The sequence below is a fragment of the Clytia hemisphaerica genome, unplaced genomic scaffold, assembly GCF_902728285.1.
Source record: "Clytia hemisphaerica strain Z4C2 unplaced genomic scaffold, Clytia hemisphaerica genome assembly, whole genome shotgun sequence".
Classification (NCBI taxonomy): domain Eukaryota; kingdom Metazoa; phylum Cnidaria; class Hydrozoa; order Leptothecata; family Clytiidae; genus Clytia; species Clytia hemisphaerica.
The window spans coordinates 726033-745684 of NW_027104551.1; the positions used below are offsets into that span (position 1 = coordinate 726033).

The 19652-nt window shown below is 34.1% G+C and overlaps 1 protein-coding gene across 1 annotated transcript; it reads left to right on the forward strand.

Annotated features, from left to right (window-relative positions):
* Positions 1–777: 777 nt before the first annotated feature.
* Positions 778–19652, forward strand: LOC136822847 (parafibromin-like). The gene is made up of 20 exons (XM_067079159.1): positions 778–1109; positions 10899–10992; positions 11176–11214; positions 11365–11395; positions 11541–11606; positions 12707–12768; positions 13012–13097; positions 13595–13724; positions 14058–14186; positions 14609–14710; positions 15227–15296; positions 15416–15480; positions 15695–15761; positions 16736–16768; positions 16918–17005; positions 17556–17714; positions 18070–18170; positions 18452–18528; positions 18769–18833; positions 19237–19652. Exons 1-20 carry the CDS (start codon positions 979–981, stop codon positions 19271–19273), a joined length of 1632 nt encoding a protein of 543 aa, XP_066935260.1. The 5' UTR covers positions 778–978; the 3' UTR covers positions 19274–19652.

Consider the following 19652-nt stretch of genomic DNA (forward strand, 5'->3'; position numbering starts at 1 on the left):
AAATCAAAGATGAAGAGCAAATATTACCTTATTAATGTCTAGCAGACTACATATGTTTACTATTGACGAAATAAACCTCCCTATAAATCTTTATGTTATGATTCACTTTTTAAAAAGCGTAATCACCATGATAATTGTTTGAATACGAGGCAAGTGATTTTCATGACGTAATTTATGAAAAAGTTATGCAATGTCACGTCACACCATGATTACTTTTTTCTCTGCGTTGACTGAATAGAATCTGGATTGTTCGGCACAGGTCAATATATGATTTAGGCTTGTGCTTTTCACGGTACTCTTTTGTCGATTAAGCAATTGATTTTACAATTATGACTCAAAAGTATGTTTCTGTCGATTGTCTTCTAAATCGGATAATTTTATAATAATCTACTCAAAAGATCCCTCAAAATCCCGTCTCATCCCGCCTGAGATCCCTCAAAATCGGAATCGGGATAATTCCCGATTGGAATGGAATAGAATCCTGAAATTCTGAATTGTTTGCACATTGATCGACATCTCTGGCCTCCGCGACATAAGATATAAAATGAAACACTGTAAGTGCCAGAAACGTTCGGTAAAATGCACTGTAAAGGTACCTTTTCACTGCTAAAGGGCTGCACTTAACTTCTGTAAGGGTCCGATTTTAAAAGCAATTTTTTTGGCAGCACATGCCGGGAGCCAATCAAAATACAAGCGCAAAAATCTGATGACGAAATCGACCCTGCCGTCACTGCTCAGAAAAACGGGATCAAAAACAATTTGAATGTTGAAACATTGCATTGGAGAAAACTTTTGACAAGATAGCAGTAAGTAAAGTGCGGTAGTTTCCGTTTCCGGGTTGATATACCATCCGGATAGTGTATTATCTCTCAGATGAGGCCGACTAGAGTTTCAGTTGACCCCGACAGACAAAGAACCATAAAATCAAAACAAGAGGCAAGAAGTAGTTGGAGATTTCATCATTTTTAGCTAATCGTTATGGCTGATCCACTCACTCTATTGCGTCAGTTTAATACTGCCAAGAAGCACATAGTAGAAAGAGAGGATCAGATTGTGTTTGAAACAATTTCTTTCTTCAAAACAGCCAAGACAAACTATGTTATTGGAAGGTAGGTAAAATTTAATTTTTTTCAGTCTACAGTGTTTTCATTTAATGACAGTTTTCCCTCTAGAAATCTCAGGTTCATCATCATTCAGCCTATCCAGGGGTAGGCACAATTAATTCTATGTGAAGAGCACAATTTTTCAAGTCTTCAACACAAGAGAGAGTAGTGAGGCGGCAATCAAAAATATGTTCCATTCCGGGTCCTAAAACATCTTCAAATCCAGTCGGTCATGAAAATGAAAGAACTAGAATTAGCGATTGTGATTTTTGAATTCCTCACCCTTTTTCTGATAAATATACAAAGTTTCAGCCTCCGAATACATTTTCCTCCGTTTCCAGACACATTTTGTTCTTCGATAGTTGCTAATTTTTTTTCTCCCGTCGGCAAACAATTTTCAAAATGTTGCAAAACGTTCGGCATTTTACCAATTTGCCGTCTAGCCCGTGTCCACAGTGTTATACACCGCTGGAAAGCTAAGATCACGGGCTTTCATTTAGTAAAAACCGGAACGCTTTAGCATACATAGAAATAAAGTTCCAAGGGTTCAAAGTTCACGGAAAAATGAAACATTTGGTTTGACGTCAACGAAAGTTGCATGACTTCTGGAGTCGCTACCATAATGGCGGGCACGGGCGAAAGGAGCTCTTTGAATCATTATTTTTTGTTTACTTAACCCACATTGAGTCCCGTTCAAGTTTTTTCATGTACTCTTATTGAAATTTTCATGTCAAAATTCAGCAACGCGGTAGGGCCAATACCCTTTGGGCCGAAAATAAGGGTCACTTTAAGGTTAACACATGCGCGCGCACATTTAGTTTGGCAAATTAAAGATGGCGGCATAAGATTCTGTTGATTGCCGACTTGATTCATCGGGATTTACTAGATCTTAAAAATCCGACAAAATTTACTACCGACCAACTTTTTTGCTTCTTTAGCATGGGAATGTCCCAAAAAAAAGTTTTTATTTCTGCCGAAATGGATTTTCTTTTCATTTGGGGTTTCTCCTTTCAGAAAAACTTATTCTTTACTCATAAGTTTTTGTTCCTCCATTTCCAGAGGCCCGTTGAAAATGGGTCCTACCAACTTTTTTGACTCATTTCAACCTTTTCCAAGCTATTTTTTTCAAAAACAAAAATAAAACAATGCAATGTCTTCTTTTTTCAAAAAAAGATATATCTTTCGTTATTTTGATAAATATACTAAACATTTTACAAGTATTTTTATATAATAATATTTTAACACCATCATATTTTAACACCATCAAAGAATTCTCCCTCCAAATTTGAGGTCTCTAGCTACACTAGAAAAAGAGATATGCAAAATTTAAGAAGCATGACTGGAAAATTTCTTTTTTTTCTTTTTTGACACATTTTTCGAATTTTTCCAAGCTATTTTCCTAACCTTTTTTTTGACATTTTTAGTCAAATTTTTGACACTAAAATTTGAATATCTTTACAACCACTAATCCTCTGGAGGCCTATGACCCCTCATTTTCTTTCTTTTTCAAAGCTCTACAAGATAGGATAGATTTTGAAAAAAAAATTAAAACTTTAAAAATCTTCTGGAGTTGCTAATTATGGGAAAGAAATGAACCAGCGAACAGCGCCCAAAAAATCGACGATTTTACTGACTTTCCGAATCGGGTTTTCTTGTAAATAAACAGTTGGTCGGACGACCTGAATGGAACATATTTTTGATTGCCGCCTGAGGGCAGGAGAAGACATATCCACGCCATCTCTCTACTGCTACCTATTGGTATCTGGACGCAAAAATGCAAGGAGGAAAAATCCGTAGTGGGATATTTTTCCACATTTTTTGTGCATAATAATACGATGGTCGGTATATTTAACAGTTGTTTGGGAGAACAGGAGAACCTTTTGACTCAGTTTTGCATGATAAATTTCTCCCACCATTCGGGTCGAAGACAGTCTGGGAAATCATCCTCTTAAATATTACGCAATTAACTTCCGAGATTTAAAAACGGCTATCAAAATTATAGAATTTTTTAAGGTTGCAATAGACCTTTTCACCTTTCCATCCGCCATATTGAATTGTATGCAAAAATTATGGTGGCCGAATTGCCGTGGTGAAATAGACCTTTTTTTAAAGAGGCAGCCATGTTGAATAATTATGTACTCCAGCATAAAAACAATGATACAGCCATGCATAATTTTTAAAATATGCATGATACAGTAATTATGCATGGCTGTATCATTGTTTTTATGCTGGAGTACATAATTATTCAACATGGCTGCCTCTTTAAAAAAAGGTCTATTCCCTTGGAAAGTATGCAAAACACCAGACAATGTCAATCGAACGGAATCGAACGCAAATTCCAATTGAATCAATCAAACGCAATCAAATGATTGCGATTCGATTGCCGAACGCAATCGAATATCAATCGAACGTAAAATTCTGGGTAAAAAAATAAAAGACAGCCGTCTTTTCTTCGATTCATATCATCTGGTTTAACGCTTCAAATGTTGAACGAGAATCAACGTTAATCAACAGAATCAATTAGTCAAACCAGTCGAATGCATAAGCCAATCGAACGTAGTCGAATCAATCGAATACATTAGTCAATCGAATGCAATCGAATCAAACGAACACAATCGAATCAATCGAGAAAATTGCGGTAATATTCAATTGGTATTCGATTGCGTTCGGCAATCGAATTTCAATCATTCAATTGCGTTTGATTGCGTTCAATTGATTCAGCGTTCGATTTGTTCGATTGACATCGTCTGGAAAACATTATGCAAAAAGAAAGTACAGTCTTATTAATATAAAACTTACATGCATAATTGGCATAATATTAAAGTGTAATCTTGTAGAAGAAAGATTAAATTTGCTTCTTTTGAAAACTAGAAAGAATCAAATTCGCTCATCTCTTAGAACAAGCACTTCAAGAAACCATAACATTAGACATAAACTCAAGCTGAAAAATCACCCGCAAAGGTACAAAAATAATCCTTATTCGGCTGACGGTAATTAAATTATTCTCCTGGGAATAGAACCGCCAAACGATAAAATCAAAACATCGATCTGGACCCGCTGTATGCGTGACGTCATAATTACTATGTTTTGCATGTTTTATCAACCTAGGTAAGTCTCAGTTCATGATCATTAACTGGAAAAGCTAAATGAGATTCATGGTTATCGTCTAAACAATGGGAAAACAAAGTTTTGAGAAAAACAGCTTTAAAGTTTTAAAATACTTAATAAATCCCTGTAATATGACTACACCTACGTCTTTATTATTTTGAATACTGGTTCTTAATCGCACCAAGTTGTCAGGTGAACTAAAAATGAACTAAATTGGCCAAAATACTAAAATCTGTTAAATATTTACAGAAAAACAAAAGCCTTTCAGAAATTTGTTCTTAGGGGGGACTTAAGAGCCATTTTCTGTAAAAACCAGGCAGGTGGTGATAATAGAAAAATTTAAATTCCTCCATTTTTGTATATTTAGTAGACAATAGTGAAAAACTCAGAAGCCCAAAATTTCAGGCCCCCAAAAAGTTACAATGAGATTCATGGTTATCGTCTAATCAAGGGAAAACAAAGTTTTGATTAGACGATAACCAGACTTTAGTATTTTGGCCAATTTGGTTCATTTTAGCTCACCTGACAACTTGGTGCAATTAACAACCAGTATTCGAAATAATAAAGACGTTGGTGTAGTCATTAAGGAAATATTAGACTATAAAATATGCTTTTTACAGGGATTTGTTAAGCATTTTAAAACTTTAAAGCTGTTTTTCTCAAAACTTTGTTTTCCCCTTGTTTAGACGATAACCATGAATCTCATTTAACGTTTTCTGTTAATTATCATGAACTGAGACTTACCTAGGTTGATAAAAGAAGTTTTTTTGCATCAAAATTGAAAAAAATATCACTTTTTGAATGATTTTTTTGTGAAAAAATGCCCAGTATGTACGAAATTCGCCAAAAAATGACGAAAATCATGGAATCTTGGATATATTTAACTCAAATGAATTGTTTGGAATAAAAATACTAGGTCTATTTTGGAAATATTGATAAAATATTTGAAAAAAAATGATTTCCAAGCTGAAAAACCAGTTTTCCAGCTTGAAAAAAGGCCTAAAAGACTTCTTTTTTTATCGGACTTAAGAAAATTTTTGAGCCTTTTTTTCTCTTTCATGCTCATACATCACATGAGTTTTTCACTTTCTGAAAATACAGTGGGGGTTTCGCATGTCTTTACGTGTGCGCGAGGCTCGCGCGTTGCGAGTACATAATGTATAGGTGTTAGAAATCCAATTTATTCAGACTCGTTCAATGCGAGTGCTTTTGATTTCCCTCCCAACACTCAACTCGTACCTTTTATAAAAGGCCTATTTAATTTAGTATAATAGGTACGTGCTATTCAACCGCTAATTAATAGGAAAGCAAAGCTATTTATTTTGAATTAATAGGGAAGCGAGTGAGTATTTACTGACGTTTCATATTTAAAGGCCTCCTATTTTAAGTAAAGAAGATACAGCTGAAACATTTGTGAAAAGTCTTTCAATGTATTTATTGAATAATAAGAGTGTCCAAAAGACGAGATAATATAAACAATATCCAGGGTTCCAATTTATAGCTTCGCACTTCACAAAATGCGAAGTGATTTTTTTAGCGATCCAAAAAGATTTCCTAACTAAAAATGCAAAATTAAAAAACTATAAGAAAACACCTATTTTGCTACTTCTTTCATTTGTTTATCTATTGCTTTATAAACTCGCTACTTCGCTAATTTATTCACTCGTTTATCTATTGCTTTATCAACTTGCCACTTCACTACTTTATTCACTCGTTTATCTATTGCTTTATCTACTCGGCTACTTTATTCACTCGTTTATCTATTGCTTTATCTACTCGGCTACTTTATTCACTCGTTTATCTATTGCTTATTATCTTTATCACTCTCTTTATCTACTCGGCTACTTTATTCACTCGTTTATCTATTGCTTTATCTACTCGGCTACTTTCTCCATTCGTTTATCTATTGCTTTATAAACTCGGCTAATTTATTCACTCGTTTATCTATTGCTTTATCGACTTGCGAGTTCGCTACTTTCTTCATTTGTTTATCTATTGCTTTATAAACTTGCTACCTAGCTAATTAATTCACTCGTTTATCTATTGCTTTATCAACTTGCCACTTCACTACTTTATTCATTCGTTTATCTATTGGTTTATCAACTCGCTATTTCTCCACTTTATTCACTCGTTTACCTATTGCCTTTTCTACTTGCCACTTCGCTACTTTATTCACTCGTTTATCTAATGCTTTATCTACTCGGCTATTTCTTCATTCATTTATATATTGCTTTATCTACTCGTTACTTCAAAACTTCACTATACTTCGCTTTGTCTATAATCTCTGACTTCAAGTCTTACTTTGCTCATTTATCTCGCTTCGCTCAAAAAATAGGGAAGCTCCTAAAATTTATAATTCGAACCCTGATATCCGACTAACACTGTAATAGTATATAAAGGGTAATAATAAGCTTATGAGTAAATGAAATTAGAAGAACTCAGAAAAAAATTAAATCTAAAAAAACCTATGCTATGGGCTGAAATGAAATATCATCTCAGAAATAACATTACCGATGACATAAGATCAACTAGTTGATGGTATTAAAAGCTTTTGGGACATGGTTGGCCAAGCGAAATGCCGATACATTAACCCATGGACGTTAACCATATAAACAAAGTATTGCCAATAGTGGTTAAACGAGGGGGTAAAGCTTCAGGACACTAAAAAGTGATAGCTATTTTCATTGACGTTTTATCAGTGTTTTTGTTAACATTGTCAGTGTGAAAAAATAAGGGTTAAAACTTTTTTTTCCAAAACGAATCTTCCAGAAATTTCTGGACAGGGGAGACAAGTTAAAATATCCAGTATTTGTATATTAGAACGTCACATTCAATACTTTTATTAAATTTCTAGTTGTTTCATTTAATTTCATTTAATTTTCTATATTCAATTCTTTTAATAGCAACAACATTTGTTTCCGTTGTTTCCTTACTACATTTCGAAATTTTAGACTAAAAGAAAAGTAAAAATGAATTAAAAAGGCCTTTTAGTTCCATCCTAAGCACAATACATTTTTATAAAACGATTTAAGCAACTGTTAAGCGTCCAACAATAGGAGCACTCGCACATAAGAAGGCTTGCGACACTCAACATGCAGACTATTGTTTTCTTTTTGCACTACATAATAGCTCGCAAATTATAATAGGCTTTTGACCTGTTTTAAATAGCTTGAGTGTCCCTATTAATTCGAGGCTACGAGTCGCCAATAAATAGGTTTTCAATAGTGAAAGAAGCCGCTTGCGAGTCTCTGACACGCAAGGTTCGCGTACGTGTAAAGACATGCGAAAGCCCCACTGTACATGTCTAGGGCTATCAGATCCAATTTTTGGTTTTGCCCGAAATTAGTCGCAACTCTGAAAAATTTGATTGGATTTTGGAGCGTTTTTTAGCCGCCATTATGGAATTGGCGTTTAAGGTCGCATTGGTTTTTTTGGTTTTTTTTGAAGCATTAATTGTGTACTTCAAGAAAATTAGCCATGTGATCTTAGTTGCAACTTGAAAAAATGCCTCTTAAAGTTGTAACAAAGAAAACGGCCAAAAAAAGTTTTTGTTTGGCTGTAAATCTGCCATTATGGATTTTGGGGACCTGAAATTTTGGGATTCTGAGTTTTTCACTATTGTCTACCAAATATCCAAAAATGGGGGAATTTAGATTTTTCTACTATCACCACCTGCCTGTTTCTTACATAAAATGGCTCTTAACTAGTCATTTAAAAAAACTTTATTTGCTTTTTCGCTTCGTTGAAATCGGAAAGCCTTGGACTATATATCTTACTCAAAATTTAACGTAGATAACAATCGTATTAAAAACTTTTGCCCGGTTGAGCATGTATTCGCCTGATTTTGAAAAATCTGTACCTTCTAATCTGCTCAAGCAATTTCAACTAGGGCGGGACGGGATCATAAGCGTGCAATTGCACACATTGGCGTAAATTTTAACTGCGTAATTGCGCGCTTAAAGCTTTGGAAGTCAAGCATGCAATTAAGGAGATTTTTCAGACTGGAAGATTATTTGCTACATATTACGGCCAGACAATGTCAATCGAACAAGTTCAAACAAAAATTGTGATCGAACCAATTCCTGGGCTATTTTTTATATTTTTTGACCAAAAGTTGTTTTATCCACCTATTTTTACTTGACCCCCCCCCCCCCCCCCCCGCCCCCCCCCCCCCCCCCCCCCCCCCCCCCCCCCCCCCCCTAAAATCTAAAACCCCCCATTTTTTTTCGGAAAATCTCCTACCCTCCTATAAAGCATTTTTGGAAAAGTTGGATCCCCCCTTTAAAAAAGGGGGGCTCACAATGAAATCCTGGGTAATATTCAATTACGATTTGATTGCATTCGACAATCGAATGGCAATTATTTGATTGCATTCTATTTCGATCCATTGATTCGAAGCTTGATTTGTTCTATTGACATCATCTTGTAACAAAAATAAAACCATAATACTCGAGATAACACTTTAAAACAACGTCTTGCGGGAAGATTTGCAGCATTATCCCACGGGTGCTAATTCAGGAAAATGTCATGCTAGCTCCAAAGCTCTAAAATAGCATCTAGTAAGGGGGGGGGGGTCGGTAGTAAAATCTCAGACATAATGACGTTTACTACAGTGGTGGTGTGACGAAAAATCGAAAAAAAAATTTACTACCCAGGGTAGTTAAATACTAAAATGGGTGGTATCTATGTGTTAAATTTAAAAACAAAATTACTAACTGGGTAGTTAAAACTGGTAAAATTAGCAAATTTTAGCTATTTTTTGTAATTTTTTAAATTTTTTGGATGACTTTTCTGAAAAAATCTGAAAATTTTTATAATTTGAAAAAATTTTCTGTTGGCTGCAACAAATAATTCTCGAAATTTTTTGTCAATATGAAAAAGACTTTAATTCTAAGGGCAAAACATTAATTTTTGCACTACGTTAAAAATGTGTCACAGAAATAATCACTTTTTAGCTTTTTTTGCAAAATCAGTCCGAAAAGCAACCAAAAAATAGGTGGTCTCCATGACAAATTGTCCCAAAAACTTTTACTACCAGGGTCGTAAAATACCTCTTCCAAGAGTCTGGGTGGTGGTATGTAAAAATCCATAAAAATCCTTTTACTACCTCATATATGTCTGAGATTTCACTACCGACCCCCCCCCCCTGATCTAGTAACATGAAAACCAGAATATTATTCTTAATGGGAATCCAAAACTATTAAGTGCACTCACAAACATCGTCATTTGACAATCAAACAATGGATTTTCAGTCAAGAACATTGTATCATGAAGTTGGGTAACTTGCATCAATGGAGGGAAAAATGCTTGTAAACTATAAATATTTCAAAGCTTGACCATGGTTTTCTCATTTGGTTGGTCCACGAAAACAGGATGCATCATGGTAGGTCTATCCTGTTAAAAGGATTGTCTTTGGATGTCATTTCATTGGTTTGTGGTCACACTTTCTTGCTTCAAAAGGATTACATCATCAAAAAAAAGCAAGAATACATTTTGGTTCATGTTTTCAACCAGTTTAAAAATTGAACTACTTCCACTAAAACTGACTAACCAATCAAGGAGCAAAATTTCAAAACAAATGAACTATGCAGCTCCGCTCGCAGTTCTACTCTACCATTTTAGAATCTCATATTTGTTGTGCGAGTAATTTTGGCAATTTACTCGACGACAGAATCAGGGGTAAATTAAACAGCATGGTTGGATAATAAAAAATCATGCAAGATTATAATAAATGGCAGGAATTCAGACGTTTCTTGATGACTGCTGGATGTGTAACTCTTAAATTTGATAACGATATTAAACATAATTATGCATGACATCACTTTTGATTAGAAGATATACATTTTACCACCCGCAAATTTTGTAAATCAGGTTTGTTTTGATCTAACTTTGTATTTTAATGACCAGCCAGGTTATTCATTTGAGGGCTATGCAAGTTTCCCTCCACTGATGCAAGTTATCTGACTTCACGGTAAATATTCCAACAACTTCCATCAAAATGATCTACAGAACTAACAGACTTTTTGAAATTCTGTAAAAAAGTTAAAACTCTTAAATAGTTTTACTATGTTCTGTAAAAAAATCATAACCATTAGTGAAATACTCGTTAATCTATTTTAAGATTGAACACAAAAATTTGCGAAGAAAAACAAACCTTGAGCACAAAAAGGGCTTTTTTAAACACTTTTTTCCAACAAAAAATAAATAACTTTTATAGACACACCTTCCCCAAAGCTTCTAATAATTAAAGTGAACGAGAGAAGCTGAGAGAAGCTAACAGAAACGTCAAAATCAACCAAATGACCAGGATTTGAGTCGTATGAAGAAACAGGATTTGAGCCGTTTGACATCTCTATTGAAAAACCCGTACGAAATTCAATAGAAATAAGATGTCTACAGGGGGTTATACTAATGGCTAGAGGAACTGAAAGCAAATGATTTTAATGTTTTTTTCTGAAGGACAAAAGGTATAGAAAGATTTACTAAAGCTGACTAAAGGTGGATTAAGGTTGGGACTATTTATTTACAAGATAGGGACATGGGTGATATTTTTAAGATTTTACTTAGAAACATTAATTCTGGTACCCCCCCCGTCCCACACCGCTTTGACATAATAAGGGAACTATGTTGGCCACCTATCAATAACTGAAGAAGTTCTTGTCTAAATTCATTTTTATATTCTTTTAGAACCACACCCAGGGAATATTACACATTGGAAGCTCTTCTTTTCTTGTTGAAAAATGTACAACTTTCCCATCCCATTTACGTACAAAGAGCTGGTGTAAGTTTTGTATTTTATTGGAAATTTCTTCTTTTATCTTTCATATCATATATATTATATCATATATCCTTGGAATAACATTATTCTCATTGAAACACTAAACAAAACATCATTTAAAACCATAATTTGTTTGATTCATAAAGGCGTGACAATATTTATATCAACAATTTTTATATTTTACAGGCAGCCAATGTTCCAGTTGTCAGATTTCCAGATCGAAAGGTTACAAATTTGATTGAAACAGACTTTATTTTAATGCTTATTGTATCTACAAGCTGGATTTTCAATGACCTGTTTCTTTACTGTAAAACTGTTACCTTCAAACAAAATTTGTAAATTTGTCAAAACAAAGTTTGCAACTCTTTTTTTTAGGACCTGCTGGCCTATTTGAATGGAGAGAAAGGTACATCTTCCAAAGAAATATTTTTCTTACTTTGTATGACAATCTGTTTTTATTGATGACAGTGATATGAGTATATCACTATCTAGAACAATTTCATTTGTTTTCTTGTCAGTAATTGAAATCTTCTTTAATTTCCTTTTTTCAGACCAATCTGCTAATGTGGATAAAAGTGCACCCTTAGAGTTACCTATCTCAAGAACCACTGCTATTGGTAAGTTTTTAAAGGTGCGATGATTGAGTGATCAAGGTATTGGCACCTCAAAGAGGTTCAAATCCCTGCTCCTATCTATAAGAAAGCTAGGTTGGTTCGTCATGGACTCTCTCAAAACACTTTAAAAGACTGCCATAAAATCCTAGATTACTGGGCTGTCCATGCAAATGATTGACTCTATCGATCAATTGAAGAAAGGTACTACTTCATAAAAATTATTTTATCACAACTGTATGAATTTATTATTATGAAGCTTTGGGTTTGTTCCATACCCTTTCTAAAGGTTGGAGTAGAGTCTTCCCAATTATCACTTTAAGGGAAAAGGGCCGTATAAAAGGAGGGGGGTAAGAAGTAGACAGATTATGATTTTATTCAACATCATTTAAAATCTTTCTTATAAAAAAGTAATAAAGGGAAGAGAAGAAACCTCTTTGAGTATTTTGTGGTACTTTATCCTGGCATATTTTTACGGCAGTTTGTATCATTATATGATAGTATAAAACGATGTTATATTCCTAACCCTTTCCGTGCCGATGTTGTATATATCCGACATGCAAATTTTCACTCTACTTGCCAATGTCGGATATATCCGACATCAAATTTTTTTACCTAATTGCCGAGGCCTTTAAAAAAGAGGGAGCTCTATTGCCGAGAAATCAGCTTTTAGGAAAATGGTTTTCTTATTTGCCAATGTCGTATATATCCGACATAAAAAAATCCAAATAGTAATAGTGACAGTATTATATTAAGTGCTCAAAAGATTTATTTCAGGTTTATTTTAGTCTATCATAAAATATATATAAAACAAATGTAAAATACAAATGTCAAACATTGGCAAATAGGAATAAAATATCCTTATATATCCGACATGCGGCAACACGAGTTAAAATTTGCATGTCGTATATATACGACATCGGCAAATCAGATTACTAAAAAAAATTACCCCTCGGCAAATGGATTGGGGTACAAAAACAAGGTAACGGCACGCAAAGGGCTAATCAAACGATGCATCTGATGCTGAGTATTTTTACTGATAGATTGCAACAGAAAGAATGGCGGCCCAATACTTGAAAAAAAATATCCCATGTTTTTTTTTGCAGGTATTAAAAGATCTGGAGAAGACACAGTTTCTGAAGCAAGTAAGAAAGCCAAGATAACAGATGTAAGTAAATATATTTTATGCATTAAACTCAGCTCTTGTATCCAAATTATTTAAAAGTAATTTTATACAACTTAATGTTTAGATCAACCTTAGCCCCTCTTTTAAAAATAACCATTACCATAACATGTTCGACAGTTTTATATAAGTTATTCGTGACCTGTCTTTGCTTCTCCCTTCTGATTGTGTGGAGGGTGGAGGTATGACTATGTTGTCCTATTTATTCTTATCACTCATTAATTGTAGACACAGAATAAGAAAGATATTCAAGAATGGTTACAAAACAAACTGAACAAAAAAGAGGGAGCAATCATTACAGATGACATTAAAGAGTAAGAACAGTGTAAAATGCTAAGTAGAATCGAATACTAAAGATCTGGTAGATCTAGTCTATAAACTTCATCACTTTACGTTTCCCTGATTTATTGGTTGTCATGAATTCTAAGTTCTATTTTTACCCTTGTTCTAAAAAACGGTCGTGTAAACACAGACAGTCAAGTTTAATCTTGGTTTAAATCCTTGGCTTTTAAGGTTTGGAGTTTGTTATATCAAAAGCTCTCTCGTGTTAGAATGGTGTTCTTTAGCTTGCTTTCATTTCCTTCGATGTTTCTTAGCTGTTCAATGATTGTAAATTTGGCATTTGGAAACTATGTTCTTCCTTATTGAAGTTTTTGCACGCTGGAATGGTGTCTTCTTTCGGATGAAGTGCATTGCTTCTGTGGTTGTTTTACACTTGTTGTATGTGGTCCTATTTTAGAACTAATGTTAGTTCAAATGTTCGTAAAACGGTTTCTAATTTATCCTAGTTCTTCTCTTTTTTTTGTTCCAGGGGTAAGAGTGGTTTGAATGAAGTCATGTCAATTGATCGAATTGCTGAGATCAAACGTAAAATTATGACACGTAAGCGTGGAACCATCAAAGGTGGTGAAGATTACAATCCTGAAGTTCCACAAGTTGTTGTAAGTGTGAATTCATCTTGTTTATACAACAAAGTAAAATGGAACGTTTCATCTTCATTTCTTTACTTACTTTAAGAAAATTTATATTCCGTAAATTGTAGATTTTATTTCACTGAAAATTGCCATCCTGGATGGCATAAAACTTAGAGTATAAAATTAACTTAAACCGTTTTCTTTACTCAAACTAGTATTCCTCGTTCACACAAATTTTTTTCCTCGTTGTCTCATTTTACAAATTGTCAAAAGAAATTGTATTTGCGTTATTTATTTTGGAGTAAATACCCAAAGCTCTGAGTAGTTAAAGAATAATGTTTGTACTCATCACTTTTACAGCCGATGGAGAGCAATGTAACGGGTATCCAGAACTTTGTGGTAGATGCTGACAATGAGATGACCAAAGATATTCTGAATCGTGAACGTCATCTACGCACACGTACCAGTGTTTTACAAAGCAATGGAAAGGTCAGTTGTTATAATTTTCCTCATTGTAAGACGTATAATTTGATTCAGAAATCAGTTCGTCTCTTCATCGGCTCTCCTTGTTAAGGTTTTGTTTTTAAATAAGAGTGATATCATTTGCTTACTCATCAATTTTAATTTTCAAGCTTTTTCACATTGGATTGACACGGATAGGGAGCAAGATTGATCAGAAAGAGGAAAAGAAAAACATTTTTTTGCTTATATCAGCATAATGTAACAATAAGCAGACATATATGTCTGATATGTGTCTGTTTATGGAACGGGAACACTTGTAAAAACAAAACATTTAAGTAAGCTTTATGTATTACTCTCTAATGTCCTTTGAATTTGATTTTACTCTTTCATGATTGCATCATCATAAACCTAATGTATTTATCAACGTTTTTGTCCAATTATATTTTCAGCAATTTTTGAAGAATATTTTGGCTATTTTAACATCCATCAAAGCACAAGAAGAAGGCAAATCTAATCCTGAACAACAACCACAACCGGCTGTCCCTGTAAAGGTACAGAAATAAATTAATTTTTACGTGAACGATGTCTCGAAATTGGGTTTTCCAGGAAAATAAGAGTTTTAGGAAGGTTTGTGCTCAACAAACTGTTAAAACTTCTTATTTATAGAGCGAAATATAATGTATCATATTGGAAGTAATTTTTGTGGGAAGTAATATTCGCGGTCGAAAAAAAAAATCGGAAAAATTGCTTTTCGCGGGTTTTAATTCTTGCGGTCTTGCCCTTTTTTGGACAAATTTCTTTCATTTTCCGCTAAAATTAGAAAAAATTGTACTTCGCGTGTTCAAATTTTCGTTGAAAAAAGGCAAAAATTAATTCCCGCGGAAATTAGTTCCAATAAGGTATCTATAAGGGGTATTTCGGTTTTTCTTAAGCCTAAAACGCAACATCAGAATATGTTCAAATCAATGTTGTGGAAAAAAGTATGAAAACAAGTCCTGCAGTTAGAATATGTACTACTTCTAATAGTAATTTAGCTGACTCATTCATCTTTGTTTTCATTTTTTTAGGAAACAAGAAAAATCGGAACAGAAAATAGATATGATCGTTTCTACCAAGAAAGATTCGACAGTCAAAAAGGTACTAGGTGGTTAGGTTCCTTTCATTTCCTTTTGTGTGTCGAATTCTTCCAGAGTTAAATTTATTATTTATTAGTTCAATTGATACCTCTTTGCATCTTGTTTACTTTATCACCTTAGCAACTGAGGGATTCAAGATTGATACAATGGCTACCTTTCACGGTCTTGACTTACAGAGTGTAAAAGTAAGCAAAAACCATTTTTGGATTATTTGACTTGTCTTTTTTAGCATAATTTGAAGGAAATTTATCATATTTTTATTTTAACTTTTCTCAAATTTTCTGTCGGATATTTTTCTGAAGGAAAAGAACGTCGTGCAAATTGATTAAAGTCAACAAATTTTCTCATGTTAAATTTTCTTTCGGATATTGTTATGTACAATCTACTTTAAATTTTAAGGAAGGAAAGAGTCAACGCCGTAACGCCCCAGCGCCATCCCCACACAACCCTATAAAATCGAGTTCCGGTGAGTAAAAACCAATCTTTTTCCTCAAACCTCTCAGGCAATCTACTATTACTCCATTATCATATTTTTCAGTCCTGAATAATAGAAAATGGAGTTTCTGCCCGGGTCATCCCATTCTATGTGAGGGGGATTGGGTGCTCTGCATAGTGTCCTCCCCCCTGGATTCAGGGGGGGATTGGTTTTGAGGTCAAAAGGACGTATAGGGGGGAAAGAATTTTTTTTGAAGCCAGGGTGGGGGAAAACGAGGGGGGGAATGGAAAATTTTCATTTTAGGCATGGGGGGGGTAACTCACCAAAATCAATTCAAAATTGAAAAACATCTGGTTTTATGAGATGATATAGCATAATGCTTAGTTCTATTAATATCATGGTTTAAAAACAACCATCCTTTCCATTTATTCTTGAATTAGAACTATCTTAGGGAAAATAATAAGCGTTAAGTTCATCAAATTATTGATTTTTAATGTTATGCTTGGAGGGCGGGGGGACAGAAAAATTTTTTGAGGCAGGGTGGGAAAAAATGAGGGGGGGGAATGGAAAATTCATTCTAGGCATGGGGGGGAAGAGACCCTGAAGGACACTATGGCTCTGATAGAAGAATGCTGGGAAGTGTGCCCGGTATCGTTGTATGGGTTGGTTACAATGCATTAATTATTCAGTGTCATTTTGGATGCTTCGGAGAAAGCACTTTCCCATCCTCCATCTCAGGAATGATTCAAAATTTTATTTGTTTGATCTTGATTCGGTTCGATTTTCATTTTTATTTTAAATAAATCAATCCTTCCATACATCTTCAGTAAAAGATTGAATAACAGAAGCTGCTTTTGGTTCATTTTTGAAATTTATTTTTTTAAACGTTTCGGTCTCAACAGAGTACCATCATCAGTAAAAAAAAATTGTTGTAATGAAAATTAGCTATCTGTGAAACGTACAAGTTTGAATTTTATAATTTTTATTTTCTTGTTTCGTTTCAGGAAGCAAAAGTCCCGGAAAACCACAAAAAAGAGGTGGAGCGCTTTACTTTTTTATGTCATTTTTTAATACCACTTTTGTATTCAATATCTATCATCTTGACAATTTAGCTTTTATTTTGCTTTTCAATCTATCGCATTGAAGGGTATATTAAAGAGGTTTGAAAGTGTATCTTCTCTTTTAGAATCAAAAACGCCCATTATCATCGTACCGTCGGGAACAACTGCCCTTATATCACTTCTCAATGCCAAAGACATACTACAAGACTATAGGTATGTAGGGATAATTTTTTTCCCATTGCTGTTAAACCCTTTACAGGGACCACCCAATCTCAAATACCCTCAGAGGAACAACCAAGAATATTGGAAATAAACTTAATGTAACTTACATTTGGTGTCTTTAGGCAAAACTTTATAAATTTATGGCATCAATTAGGTTTCTGTAATTGTGAACGACTTTTATCATGGTGCCTGAAAGTCGTAAAATTGTAAATTTTCACTATTGAAAACAAAGATTCGAAGTGTCATGGGGATGGGCACAAGTTAAAAAAAAAACAAGACCAGTTTAGCGGAAGACATATAAACCAGACGATGCTGAATACACCTTTTTGATCGTAGTCGCGCGGTCAGGCGCGTGTCGCTTAGTTATTTAATTATCGCTAGCCGATCCAATCCTTTTTTGACACATTTTTCTATTGTCTATAGTGCGAAAAATGGACTGGGACGGTTTTAGTGGAATAAATCGGACAAAAAATGCCCGCGCGGCAATTGGCGACTACGGTCGAAAAGGTGTATAGACAATGCACAACTTTCTCCGTTTCAGGTTTGTGAGCGTTGAAGAGAAAAAGAGACTGGGCACGATAAAAGAGAACGAAGTGATGGTACAACGTAAAAAAGACACACTCATCAACAACACAATGCAAACGGTCACCATTCCATTCCGTATCGTCGATCAACCCCTCAAACTACAACCAAATGAATGGTAAGCTAATTATGGACGTTCCCTATGTAATTCCTGTGGTACTTTTATTATCCCCATGCTATTTTGTGCTCAGAAGGACCTCTTAAGTTAAACGATACCTAAGTTATTCCTTTAGGAAAAAAATAAATGATCTCCATGGTTTTGTTCTCAAATGGATAAGTCGTTTTCCCAATCATTTTCTAATCTATCTTGTCACCTAAAAACTAAAAGGGTTTATGCTGGCAACAATCCTTCAAATTCCACACCATAAAGTGTAAAATTAGATGGAGTGCATGTTTTTACATCGATATTTACTACTAAAGTCCTAAGAAAAAAAATCAGACATTAACCTAATTTCGTCACTTCTCTCATCCAGGAATCGTGTAGCAGCAGTTTTCGTACAAGGACCAACCTGGCAATTCAAAGGATGGCCTCATTTACTGCCTGATGGATCGCCTGTCGACATCCTCACCAAAAGTATGAAACCAATCTCCTCATTGGTTATCTAGACTACCTGTGCAATATCTATTTTAATATATTTTTAATAACATCAGATTTTATTTCAACTGAAGATTATTTGAGGGAGACATGAAAATTTCAGTATTGAAAGAAAGAATAATTTCACTGCCTCATTATAATAAAAGCAGAAATATTTTGCTTTCTCAATCTGTCTCAATTCATTACGATTCTTTTTATGTTGATATAGTTAAAGAAATGAATTTTCTTGGTAATTGTCAAATTTCCACTTCTTCTTTTAGTCAAAGGCTTTCACGTTCGATATGACGATATGAAGACTGACGCCAACGTCATGAAATGGGACGTCATGGTTTTAACGGTACATCTTTGTTTGTTGTTATTGGTTCTTTCCTTAAGAGACTATCCTTTGATTTTGGCTTTCACTCTAAGATTCCAAATTAATGAGGGGAATTGAGATGGATAAGTGGGGTTAGTGGAAAATCTCAAGCTTAATCGGGGGGTAAAAATTTCCTGGGGAAGAAGACTGAAATGCTGGACAACATTTTATCCTTGAAATATTTATTTCTTTCACTTTTAACTTTATTCTTTATTTTTATAGTTCAACCGCAACAGACGACACATGGATCGAGCTACTGTTCTCAAGTTTTGGGAAGCACTCGAAAAGTAAGCTCAATAATATCCCAACAAATACACAGTTTTTTTAAAAACAGCTACAATTTTCGGGTCAGGTCTTGGGTTACTTTGCATTCTTGTTCATTTTCTGAAAAATTGCTTTGACCACTCCTGATATTATACCATGTTTATGGTTATTGGGTAAAGGATATTCGTTTGACATGGTTAGGTTTAGCAACCTGGTTGCTTATAAAAAATGTGTATCCTTTTCACTTCTACGGCACCATTCAACGACTTAAAATTTCTTTTTTCAAGGGGGTATGGTATTGAAATTTAAAACACCTTGATGTTTAGTAACGTATTGGTATAGCAAACAAATCAAAATCAAAGTGAAACCAAAGACTTTTGTTTTTGATCGTCAATATTGTAATATTTTCCCAATCTACCTTTTCAGATTCTTAGCGAAGAATAAACCGAACTTGAGGTTTTAAAGATTTGGTGGTTTTGAGTGGATTCTGAGTGAAATTGTATTGACGCTAGCAGCTTGGTTAGAGCGTAATTTTTTTTTTTGTAAAATAGAAAAAGTATTTTAAGCTGTTTATTATATTAACAATATAGCAGTCTTTTAAATGAGGTGTTTATCTTACAGCTTCTTGAATAGATTTTCGTCTCAATAAATAGCTTTAAATAGACCATAAAAAAATAGGTTATTCTGAGCTTATTTTTCAATAAATTTACAGGCTGTATCTAATTTTGCTTTTGTAGTGTGGTAATTATTATAAAAGTGTCATTATAATTTTTTAAGTTTAGATTTACTCAACAATTTATAGTGATCATTTTTATCTCTAAATATTATATATCATATTTTTA

Bases quoted from the DNA above. Each gene is read 5' to 3' on its own strand.
- LOC136822847 (XM_067079159.1), top strand. From the start codon at position 979: ATGGCTGATCCACTCACTCTATTGCGTCAGTTTAATACTGCCAAGAAG. The intron at 12,769-13,011 runs GTAAGTAAATAT...CATTAATTGTAG, and splicing joins AGAAAGCCAAGATAACAGAT to ACACAGAATAAGAAAGATAT. The intron at 17,006-17,555 runs GTATGTAGGGAT...TCTCCGTTTCAG, and splicing joins GACATACTACAAGACTATAG to GTTTGTGAGCGTTGAAGAGA.